The following is a 12,056-nucleotide window of genomic DNA, read 5'->3' on the forward strand; positions in this document are numbered from 1 at the left end:
TTTCAACGAGTTATCAGACCATTTTGCTACTGTCGTCGCAGCTGCTGGTCCTCCAAATGACTCGAGTTGATATTGTTGCAACACTCCAACTATGCCTTCGAGTCATCGAAAGAGGCCACTTTCCTCGCTATCCTCACACGCCAGACCGCTGGATGCGAGCTCAAGCACATTTGTCCGTGATGTTCAACACACCGCGACCTGTACGCGAACATGTGGAGAAGCTGGGTTCAACGACCTCTACAAGTACGATTGTTTCATGGTCAAATTTAAGAACTACTCTCATTATTCAGATCCCTCCCAGGAAAGGGGTGATGCAAAACAAAACGAGTGGTCGGAGCCAACTACCATTGACACGAATCAAGATATGTTACGAAGTTCAAGGACGCATATGATGCATTCGAGAAAAGTCCGCTTACCGTTCCCAGCCTTGGACCAGATGCCTATTAGACGACCAATATCAACCCGATGCTGTAGCTGAATAAACAAGCGGCGTGCAATCCCATTCTGTCAGTGGTCGTGTGGGATCTGATTTCTCGTCCCGATCTCGTGGTCCCCGAATCTAGCGAAAGACGGACCAAGAAGAGATTCTTCTATATACTTTTACATGCGCAAGCCAAATGGCCCAACGCTGCCGAAGAAATTGAGTGGCAACGCAGCAGCATACGAGCCGGAGAGGGTTTCATACAACAAGAGCGACAATAGGATCACTGTTCTCAACCCAAATGGATACCTGGCCTACCTGATACAGCAGGATATGTTCACCTCGAAGAAAATATCCGTCTACATTGGAAGCGCAATGCTCGGAAGTGTAGGGGTGAGGAGTAGCGAGACGGTTGAAGCCCAAACACTGGTAGCCCGAAGAGACCCGAATTCCGTCTTTAACAAGGTCATCTACCTAGAAGCGAAAACAACTGGAACCGGCTGGGATGTTAAGACCGCAAGCACATTGGACATCGAAAGGTTAGCAAGACTTTGGAAGGTTCGGCAGATTTGAGATGTTCTGTGTGGCTGGAATAGATCTCGCGACTGCGCCAAGCTATGGAGAGCGTTGAAGGGTGTTACAAGCAACCTTGGAGGAAAGGAGGTGGGCGGAGGTCAGTCTCGATGGCAAGGCTGTGTCTTGGTAGACAATGGTGTAATGCCGGTAACTCAGTATATAGATAAACAGGATGTTTACCGTCCAAGTGACTTGATGAAACAAGGAACACACTTTTATAGTTTCCTGTAAGGAAGATCCTGAATGGTGATTTAATATGTTCACTTATCACAGCTGTCGTCGGTCTATTCGTCACCGCCAGTCCCCACTTTGTATATACCTAGGTATGCGAAAGAGCCAGATCAGGCACCCCACGCTCGGGTCAGGGAGTGCTCTGGACGCTCACGCTGAGATAGAGACGGAATCGAAGGCCTCCGGCTTAATTCCAGAGCTATAGCGAAGCCTATCAAGGCCGTGGTGAGTGGTTTGGTTCTTGCTTAATTGTCCCTCTCCCCCCAGCCACCTGTCGGCCCTTGGGGCCGATATGATCGAGGGCCGAGAAGAACGTTCTGCGAGAGGCTATACGAGGTGACGCGTTGCTAATACGGATTGTTTGTGATCCAGACTGTGTTTATGCTCACCGATGTCCCCAGAGCAAAAGCTGGAGAGCCCCGCAGGTACGAGGAGGGCGAAGATTGTCACGCGTGGGCTTGGGGCAACGCCAGAATTGTGAAAAGAACCGAAGTTTGAACGGAAGATTCATATTTCCACGCTCCATTTCAGTGGCACGGCTTACTCATTCTTTTCGCATACTCTATTCACTGCTTTCTCATCAAAGTCAGCGAGTCGGATGTCGTAATAGTCAGGACGAGTCGCCCCATTTTCATCATTTGTGTCAAGATACCCGATTGAAGCTGATTTATCATGATTCAATCCTCTGAATAAAGCACATGGTGCAATAACAACAGGACATAGATTAACTCTTCCTTTTCTGACCCGCGTTAATTATGTTCTAGTCCTCATGTGACTGCACATCATTGACTGATCCTTTTTAGAGACTGGCAAGTATGTCTCTTTGGTCTGTCCGAGATTGAAGTCCAAATTAAGGACATTGATCATCCTATTGGCTTGCGCCAGACAGCCTCGCGCCGTATCGCAAACCAACGGGATCGTTTCTCCAGTCAGCGATATTTCTTCCTCTCTATTTCTTCACGACTCCATCTTCTTCCTTATGGCTTGCTCAACCAGCTCCAGAAATGCCCCCTGTGGGATATATACGTCGTCAGCTTGCCAGTCACCGCGGGCGCTGGTTTGGGTACGGTCATCGACTGATTCGGCGCTGAAATGTGCGTGGCCCAGCATGGCCGCCATGTTGAGGAAGCCTTTATGCTTGAGCCCGAAGGGCAGGATCTCGACGAGGGCCGAGCCCCGCGGGAGGAACATGCCATGTGTCAACCCCGCGCCGTGCACGCCGACAAGGATATCAGTCGACCGGTCGACGGCGAGCTGCTGGGCGAAGGGCAGTTGCGCGAAGTCCACCACGTTGAGCTGAATGGTGGGGTGGCGGAGACGCAAGGCATCGAGCAGGCGGGCTTGGTCGACCAGCCGCCGTTTAGTCGTGCGATCGATGTAGGTGATGACAAGCGGGTCGTCAGGCTGTTTGGGGGGGTCATGGATTTGGTAATAACTCAACACCCGCCGCGAGAATGCGCGCAGCAGAGGGGAGTCGGTACAGTCGAGCAGGTTCCAGTCCCCCTGCCAAAAGGGGTTTCCTCCACCCGCCAAAGGCACTATAATGTTTCCTGGCTCAAGTGGGAAAGAGCTTGTGATGTCGCTCAGCCTGAGGATCGGCTTCTGGGCAAAGAGATGCCATAGCTCAGAGTATGGGCCGTCGGGGAGATGATCTAGAAGGAGCACCTGGGTGTTAGAGAAGTCGGAAGGTTGAATAAAGGGAGCCTTCGTGGCTGGATTGTGTGCCATGCGGAGGATGTCCAAGGTCATGAAGGTAGCGAAGATCTCCAGCAGGGCGTGCCAGATGTTTTTGTACTCGTCTTCCCGCTTGAGGACGATGGTCACTGGAGAAGCCTGGATGGTACTCGAAGGGGTCGCGCCCTGCATAGTGGCAAAGCTCACGGCGGTGCTGAAAATGTACTTTGGACCCGTGGAGTACCAGTAACCTGGGAGGTTGATGAACCGCGGCAAGCCGCTGTTCAGTTCGTCGGGTATGAGGTCACGGAGGCTGCAGTCCAGCACGAACTTGTGTTGGTCGAGGTCGAAGGTGGCGGGACCGGCGATGCAGAAGGCATCTTTGCGTCGGGTCTTGGTCTCGGTGATGCTACTGAAACAAGTCATGCGCGAGGCCGATTCAGCGGTACAGTATTCAGCAGACCGTTGGCTGAAGTTGTCGAGATAGCCGAGTCCAAAGCGTTCCTCGCAGAACAATGACTGATTCGATACCGTGCTATACTCGAACGGCCAGGCAAATTGGTCAGCTTCGAGCAGTTCTGTGTTCGAGCCATCGTGGCTCACAGCTCCAGATAATCCAGCCGTCCTGTCATATTCAGCACCGGCGGGTGAGATCAACCACGAGCGACCTGAGAGACCGTAGAGAGCAATTGTAACTAAGATGAAGACGCCCAGGAACACAACAAGCCGGTAAGGCTGGAGCCGTACATTGACCAACATTTTCGTGTGGACAAAAGGGCAGCTTTGTTGTCAGCGCTGGTCTTGTTGGGGAGGCCCGGGGTGAGATCGCAAAACATCACTAGGTTGAGGCATGGGCGCTTTACTCTGAATTGAGGCCTGGCGTCTGACAAAGCTGCATCATCTTCCCGTACGGATCGAACTAAATGCCGAGTTGACGACGGCTCTGAAAGACTGAGACGACAGCCGTTTGGAGCGGTAGCTGGCGACAGCACTCACAAGTCAATCCTGATGCCAAGAGCCTGATTTACCGCGCTTGCACAGCAATCAACTCATTCACAGGCCCTCACCCTACGCTACCTACGTCTTGCCTGTTACTATACAAGGTACGCGTCCTAGGGTTCCAGAGGTGTATTCGGCAAGACGATCATCGCATGATTCGCTCGGGCTGCCAATATAGGGGGGCGGCGGTCTGGAATTGCAGGCCCGGGCTGCTCATGTACTTCGTACCCCGTATGGTGTAACCGGCCCGTCTGGCCCCTTGTGTTTCAGTTCTGCGAGTGGCTAAGTAAGCGCCTCACCTCCTGCTCAGCCGAAACAACTGTGCCCTGTGGACCCGAAAAGCGCCAGCGGGTAAGGAAGAAATTCCTTGCTAACTTCTTTTCTCCCCCATATCTTTTACCGCTGCTTGCCATTTTGGCTCCTATCTTGCTCCGTGCCAGCAAACTAACAAGACGGAGATAAAATACGTGGATCTGGGAGAAGAATTACATTTGTTACCAACGAAGGAAGGTTGGAGGACTAACCGAATGGGCAGAGATTTAAAGTATTAAATATTGAAATGAAGCTGTTTGATTCCCCACAGAACAGCATCCAAGACAATATCCCCCACACTTAGACCGGTTTACGGTAGTAGCGGCCCGGCCCATATTGGGGACTATAAGGCGATTAGCAACGCTTGCGGCGAACTGCAAGGCGAAGAAATTTATAGCAGTGGTAAGAGCAACGTAATTCTGAACTGTGAAAAGTTTACAACACCATGCACTATCTAAAATTAAAAAAAAGAAGGCAAAAAAGGGCGTGACGAGGTTCGACAAATCGCCCAAGGGTACGCACCACTAACTTTTTGTAGGGGTTGGCCCCCTGGGCGAAAAAAGGACCCACGTATATGTTAGACACAGCCTTGAGGAAACCCGGTTACGAGTTGCATTGGCGCGACTCACCACACTCATTGGACAGATGGAAGGATCCACAGGAGAACAAGGCTGAGTCACGTGATATGCCCTGTTGGCTCTGTTGGCCCTGTTGGCCCTGTTGACAGAGCGCACAGAGCGCACAGAGCGCACAGAGCACAGGCATTATATATACACCCTCGTTACCCCTACATAGTTACACTCTCTCCGTAGCCAACTCATGTTATCTACTGGACTATACAGTTCTTAGTAACAGAGAAACCTTGCTCATATCGCGTGTGATCCACAACCAGCTCATGCTATACCAGGATTGTTGCTGAGAACCCTAACCCAGTTAGGATCAGTAGGGATCCTTAACACTTCGCCATAGAGAAGTGGCATATTGACCCCAAACAAGCCCATCAGACAATATGCGACATCCTCTATATGAGTTGTCATTCGTCCCGCCGCCCATGACATCTTTTGAGCAACGGAATATCGACGGAGATCCCCTGACTCTAGGGCTGCTAATTCAATACCAGTCGTGCTTGATATGACGCTTGCTAAAGACCTTTTGTCGCCTAAAAGCTGCCATCGCCGATCGTAGAATAAGACCGCTGGTAGAGCAAGTAATTCCTGCAGAGTCCAGCCTCGCTTGAACCACTTGCTCCTGGGCAAGGATTCGTTCCAAGTATTTTTATCAACGTCGTGGAGATAAACATAACATTTTTCAGCACCTTGATACCACCGGTACATAGAATTGATCGCTTCGCTGACTTCGGCGGTGCTCTGTTTGTCTATGCAACACGTATCAATCCATGCATACTTGAGGCGATCACACTTAGCTTGCTGAAGGGTTCCCCAGAATTTGATATGATTTGACATTCGTGTCAAATTTCTGGATTGAATATCCAGGAATCCCACTTCGTCGTTTGTCCAACAGTGAGATAGCACAGCGTATCGGGGCTCCTTTCGAGTCGGTAAATCCTCCAAGGAAGTTGTACGAGTATTTATGAGGCGCATTTTTGTAGGACTCGTACGAGAGTGCAAAATGGAGTCTGCTCAATCTCGTGTTTGTATCCTTCTGTTCTGATATGTCCTAACTGTTTCGACAGTCTAATATTTGCGGAAAGTAAATATTCTAGGCAGCACTGGCAGCAGGCGGGCAGGCCAAGGGGAGAGCTTTTAGTCCGCGGAAGGGCTCTGGAGAGAGCAAGAATACTTCCAACGTCCGGAACGTAGTCCAGTAACATGAACAGAGTACAATTCAAGGTTAGGTCACGCTTGAGGCTGATTTTCAAAATACGAAGTGTGTAGGATCAAGTTCTGGATAGAGAACTGCGGATGACCGACTAGAAGCGGAGACCGACTTTCCCCGCACCGGGTAAGGCTGATTCAAACTGTAGGAATGGACAGAAGATCTCCGTCAGACGAAACTGCCAAATACTAAGGATCAGTAAATTGATTGTAATTTATAACGAGTAATGAAGGCCGATTGGTAGATATATTACATCTCACTAGGCTGGATACGGTTAGACGCCAGGTCAGAAGGCTCCACTATGGGGCGTGAAGAACAGAAAGAGTGTCTAACGTGAGGAAGCCTGTTGACGGGTTGCAAGATAGCCACTGTGGCAAACCACCTGAGACGCTAGCTGTCACACCAATTGCGGTACTTACCTCAACACCGTTGTTCTCACCGACCTGTAACAGCATGGCGATGGAATAGGGAGGTTTCAGGAATGCTCTTGTGGTTACAGGCCAATGTATATATAAACAGGCAGAGTCTCCCTGACTAGCCAGGGAAAAACTGCACACAATCAACCAGACAGGTTCACAACTCGACCTCTCGTACAACACATGCGCTATCCACAACCAGCTCACGCTATTAAATGGTTGTTACCGAGGACAGCCTGCCTGGCTAGTACTTAGCGGCAGCTCTAACATCGAGGTTCTACCTGTGTCGGTGTGGGCGGGGAAGTAAATTCCAAGCAAGGCCGGCGATCTCATGGGAAAGGATGTGGTCATTGGAAGAGATTTATTGCCGCTGTTCGCTGGCTGTAGGTATAGTAAGATACTGTATCAACAAAAAATTTACCACCATTTAATTTTACTCCGAGCTAGGATTACGTAGTTTTAGGCCCAACTCATATGGAAATAGACCGGATAAGAAGTATGGTAATTTTGCCTATGTGCCCAATATTTCCCCTTAATTCATGTGCTTCTTATCTTTGGTTATAGCGACGCAAGCATTCCAGTCTTAGAATGACAACCAACATACTCGAAGAATTGATCTTCGGGTCGCACGACAAAGACTTCGTGGAAAAATCGCAGGGAAGTATTCTGTAGTTCTTTCGCGCAGCGGGAGAATTCTGTATAGATACGTTTGTGTGTGTTGTGGCTCATGCTCCATGCTTCCAGTGAGCTGAGCTCGTCGAAAATCGCTAGACCAAAGGTCTTTTGCGGGTCTCTTCCTAAAGTCTCTCTGTCCAACACATTCATGAAGCGGAGACTAATACAGCCCTCCTTCAAACCCTCGTCGTGAAGGAATTTCATACCTGCCACCAGGGCCGGAGACATCTTGTCGAGATAGAGCTTTCGCTCGTTATCGGAGGCAGAAGACCAATCTTGGCCTGAACGAATGACCGCCAGGTTTTTCCTGCCCTGGACTCGAATACGGCGGGTTCTGCAGTCAGACACGTTTATAGTGGTGCTGGTGACTTTGTCGCCGTGCAACAGATCTGTTTGCGAGATGGGTAGACGATCCCGCATGCTCTTCCAATAGCCATGCTCTTGAATGGGACCGCTTGCGTCTCCCTGAAGGTGTGCTGCTCCTTCTGGCACCATGCGGTCCGTGAAAGCGTTCTCAAACCTCTCAACCGGGGGAAGGAACACTTCCAGAAACCATCCGTGATTTTCAAACGTGGGATTGAGGCTGTTCCACCATTCCTCGAATCCGCTGACGGTCTTCCACTCGTTGTACGCGGCTTTCGTGTCCCAATACGCGATGATGCACTGCTCGTACCCTCCAATGGCTTCGTGTTGAGAGGCTAACTGATAGAATTTTGGCTTAGATGTTTCTGAGGTCTCGGTGGCAAAGGCGATCATTCGTTGTAGTGCCAAAACCGCGTCACGGCTCGTTATACCCCCCGTTCCAAAAGACGGAGTCTTCTCTAGATCTTCATGTTGCGAGCCTAGAATGACTATGACGATTTCTCTTTGGCCCTGTGGAAATCGGGAGGTGTAAGTGGGATATGGTGGTATGTACCCTGCTTTCAACTTGGCAGGGAAGATTCGGGTTGTGGTTAGGTGCTCTGGAATGGCTGGTTCCATTATGCGATGACGGAGCCCGTGGAATTCCAAAACATTCCCGAAGTCCAAAAGGACTAGATTCACGAAGGAAGATAATGTGAAGAAGGAATAGGCGATTTCGTCGTTGTGGAAATAAGCCGTCTATAAATTTTATACTTTGGGTCTTTCATTGCCCGTAGTCCGCGTCGGTTCGACGAAGAGTGACCTGTGCGCTGAATGTTGACTCGGCTCATCTTCAGCATCAACCTTAGACGATTACCGCCAATGCAAGCCGATATAGCCGAAGGATTTCATGACCACATCTAATCAAGCACTAGGGAGCTCACAATTAGTCCCTTTCTAATAGAGAGGAGTGGGTCGAGAGAACCCCATGGTAGAGACAACTTCTCACCTGTTCTTCCCGACCCTTGTCCGAACTACAAACTATCTGTATTTTCTATCGCTCTATACGGCCATGATAGAATCGGACAAGGTTCCTAGCCTGGCTGCAAAGACTAACGGCGAGTCGCTGATGCCCGATTATCAGACCATAACTCTTACGATTGGCAAAAAATAGCGGATATCCACTTGATCCCAATAATGAACTTAATACGCGAACGGTAACCTACATAGTTTGAGTTTCAGTACTGTACAGTAGTAAGAAAAGCTATAAAGACTCACTATTACAGTATAATCATGATCGAGAGCGTTATAGAGTCACACTCACAACCATTGAGTGACAGATCTAGGTATCTCTCTCATTTCTGTCCCGTCCTATGCTAACGGCAAGGTGAACCTTCAATGGCAGACTGCGCGAACAACTCCTCTCGACTAAGCCGAAAAGACTATGTACAAAGCAATGACACTGTTGAAGCTGACGTCTTGATCGTCGGCGGCGGTATGAGTGGCATGTACGCGATGTGGAAGTTTAGAAAACTCCGTTTGAGTGTCAAGCTCTTCGAGGCGGGGTCTTATTTCGGGGGTGCATGGTACTGGAATCAATACCCTGGCGCCCGTGTTGACTCTGAAACACCTTACTATGGGTTGTCGATCCCAGAAGTCTACCAGACCTGGTCCTACACAGAACGCTTTCCCGACCATGTGGAGTTGAAGAAGTACTTTGCCCATGTCGATAAGACCCTCGACCTCGCCAAAGACGCACGTTTTAACACGATAGTGACAGGAGCAAAGTTCGACACGGTTGATGCGACATGGTCAGTGCAAACTAACGCTGGTGGCGTGGCCAGATGCAAGTACCTCATCATGGCGGTCGGATCCACTTACAAAATGCATGTGCCAGACTTCAAGAACATGGGAAGTACCAGGGAGAGCTCTTTCACTCTGCACGATGTCCCGACCCTCTTGACGTGACAGGGAAGAAGGTCGCTTGTATCGGATCGGGGGCGACTGGAGTACAGGTCGTCCAAGCTCTGGCTCGGAAAAATTGCGAGGTGCATGCTTATATCAGAACACCTAGTATCGGCCTGCCGATGAAGCAACGACGGATGACCAAAGATGAACAGGACCGAGACCGCTGCTCCTACCGCTCATTATATGATCACGCCAAAAGAACTAAATCCGGTTTTCCCTACGATCCAGCTCAACATAGCTTTTGGGATGTGCCACCAAAGGATCGCGAATCGCTTTGGGAAGCATTATGGGAACGGGGCGGGATTCACTTATTGGTTTCTAACTTTCCGGAAATTCTCACCGATAAGGGTGCCAATCAATCGATGTATGAATTTTGGGCTAAGAAAGTGCGCCCTCGTATCAACGACCCCGTTAAGCGAGATATCCTAGTTCCTTCGAAGCAAATGTATTACTTCGGTACGAAACGGCCATCACTTGAGGACAACTACTACGAATGTGTCGACCAGGACAACGTCACAATCGTCGATCTTAACGCGACATCGATCGAGGAGTTCACGGAGACGGGCATCACGCTTTCTGATCAACACGAAGCGTACGATGTCATTATTCTCGCCACAGGATACGACAGCGTCACTGGTTCGCTGACTGAGATCGACCTTATCGATATTGACGGTAAACACTTAAGAGATAAATGGACGAAGGGCACGTACACATATCTTGGCCTTACTATCAACGGATTCCCGAACATGTTCATGATCTACGGACCCCAGTCGCCCATCTCGTTCTCCAATGCTCCGCCCGTCGTCGAAACACAGGTTGACTGGGTCGCTGCGGCGGTCAAGAAGATGCGCGACGAGGGTATCGCATATATAGACGCACTGCAGGACGCAGCTGAAGCATGGAGGGAACACATCCAGGACCTCAGTAATAAAACACTATACCCGGAAACAAATAGCTGGTACATGGGTGCTAATGTGCCGGGGAAGCCAAGGGAGCAGTTGAGCTATCTTGGAGGACTCAATACGTACGCCGCGACGACGAAAAGTGCCTTGGACGAGTGGACAGGGTTTAACGTGATCAAAGACACGAGCGATGGATCTTCCTCCAACCGCCAGCGCCAGGAAAGTGCTCAAGGCGTTGTTGATCCTTCTTCAGTCTGTGGTAGAGATTTGGACCAAAGGTCTGACGTCTTTTAGTATTGTTATGCCTTACTTATTATTATCTTCACTTCCAGGTCGGTTAGAGATAGATTAAATATAACCCTTAAGACTATTTAATCTCACTTCAATAGTTACAATATTGCTATAGGATCGTACCCAGTGTCTTCCGAAGAGCGTCGCTAAAGAGGTGGTTTATATTCCCCTAGCTTTTCCGAACTTTCTATGTGTCCTCTCACTAGCCATAGGACTGGGTATTCGCAGTTGATTTAAAGGCTTGCGCTGCGCTAGGCACAGCACAGTTATACAAGCCTCAGGAGGCTTTTGCGGTAGAAAAGCCTGACCTGGGAAGTGGTATTAGGACAACAGTCATACTGTAGCTATCAACACTAAGATTGTCTTTATTGAGGACCTACTGCGTAAAAGGGTCTGGATAGACCTATATAAACAGTGCAATTCTTGCGTTATTCCGGCATTATTTAGGTAATAAGTAGAGTCATGTGGTTACACAGCCCTCTCTTCGGAGCATTTTGTCTCACATCATTTTGTCCTTTTCCTTTTCCGTAAGTTGTATGCTCCGTCCGCTTGGGTGGTCCGTTCGCAATCCACCTGCTCCTTCGAAAAGCCTTTCCGACGCCGTTTAGGTCTTAACAGAGAGCAATCCTCTGTAGTATCCTCGCAAACTCTTGGAAATGGGGATTGAATTGTGATTGTATCTCTCAAGAGACACGATGCTTGAATCGGTGCATCCGTAGGTGTGGTGGTTGTTAAAAGATGCCGTAGAAGAAGCACCTCATTTCGAAGAAAATTTGTTGACGGTTGTTTGCTCGAATCGGTTAAGATAACGGTAGCGCGGAGACAGGCCGTCTTGTCACGCGTTTTTGCAGTGAATGTGAGAGCGATTGTAATGGCTTGGTTTCCTGGCATCCATGTCACCATTGAGTCTCTGTCAAATCTGGTACCGCACTGAGGCCAAGTGAAGCCGAGGTGATACCAAGAATGGGGATGGTTTTGACCACTAACGATCATCGCATCCCTCACCACCTTCCATAGCGCCTTGTGTATATCTGAGCCGGTGGGGAGCTTGGCCACCTGCTGACAGAAAGTCACCGCGCAAAGAAAATCCTTAAGCTCCTTCTCCTTCGTCATGAGCTCTTCTGAAGAATAGTTTCCCTCTGCCCACTCGTAATTTGGATTCGGATCTCGGAGGAACTTCGTCAACACGAAGACACCAATATATGCCTGAAGTAGGTCTACTGGCTCGATTTGGTCAAATCCATTTAGTTGGCCAAGGATTTCCAATATTGGTTGTTTCTCAAAAGCTTGTTTTAACGCTTCGACCGTTATTCGAGAAGAAAATCCATCATATAACATATGCGCGAATTTGGCGATATTCTTCAGCATTTCCTTACATTTTGGCATCGGATCGACGAACTCAAAAAACTTCAA

The 12,056-nt window shown here is 49.3% G+C and overlaps 4 protein-coding genes across 4 annotated transcripts; 2 read left to right on the forward strand and 2 right to left on the reverse strand.

Annotated features, from left to right (window-relative positions):
• Positions 1-604: 604 nt before the first annotated feature.
• Z519_12708 (uncharacterized protein) lies at positions 605-994 on the forward strand (the record flags this gene model as incomplete). The annotated part of the gene is made up of 1 exon (XM_016770413.1): positions 605-994. One exon carries the CDS (start codon positions 605-607, stop codon positions 992-994), a length of 390 nt encoding a protein of 129 aa, XP_016613322.1.
• A 1,191-nt stretch (positions 995-2,185) lies between these two features.
• On the reverse strand, positions 2,186-3,661 carry Z519_12709 (uncharacterized protein; the record flags this gene model as incomplete). Its single annotated transcript, XM_016770414.1, has 1 exon — positions 2,186-3,661. The coding sequence occupies one exon, from the start codon at positions 3,659-3,661 to the stop codon at positions 2,186-2,188; it is 1,476 nt and encodes a 491-aa protein (XP_016613323.1).
• Positions 3,662-7,023: 3,362 nt separating this feature from the next.
• Positions 7,024-8,121, reverse strand: Z519_12710 (uncharacterized protein; the record flags this gene model as incomplete). The annotated part of the gene is made up of 1 exon (XM_016770415.1): positions 7,024-8,121. The coding sequence occupies one exon, from the start codon at positions 8,119-8,121 to the stop codon at positions 7,024-7,026; it is 1,098 nt and encodes a 365-aa protein (XP_016613324.1).
• Positions 8,122-8,880: 759 nt separating this feature from the next.
• Positions 8,881-10,646, forward strand: Z519_12711 (uncharacterized protein; the record flags this gene model as incomplete). Its single annotated transcript, XM_016770416.1, has 2 exons — positions 8,881-9,397; positions 9,454-10,646. 2 exons carry the CDS (start codon positions 8,881-8,883, stop codon positions 10,644-10,646), a joined length of 1,710 nt encoding a protein of 569 aa, XP_016613325.1.
• Between the last annotated feature and the right edge of the window lie 1,410 nt (positions 10,647-12,056).

Source organism: Cladophialophora bantiana, assembly GCF_000835475.1.
Source record: "Cladophialophora bantiana CBS 173.52 unplaced genomic scaffold supercont1.34, whole genome shotgun sequence".
In the NCBI taxonomy this organism is placed as follows: domain Eukaryota; kingdom Fungi; phylum Ascomycota; class Eurotiomycetes; order Chaetothyriales; family Herpotrichiellaceae; genus Cladophialophora; species Cladophialophora bantiana.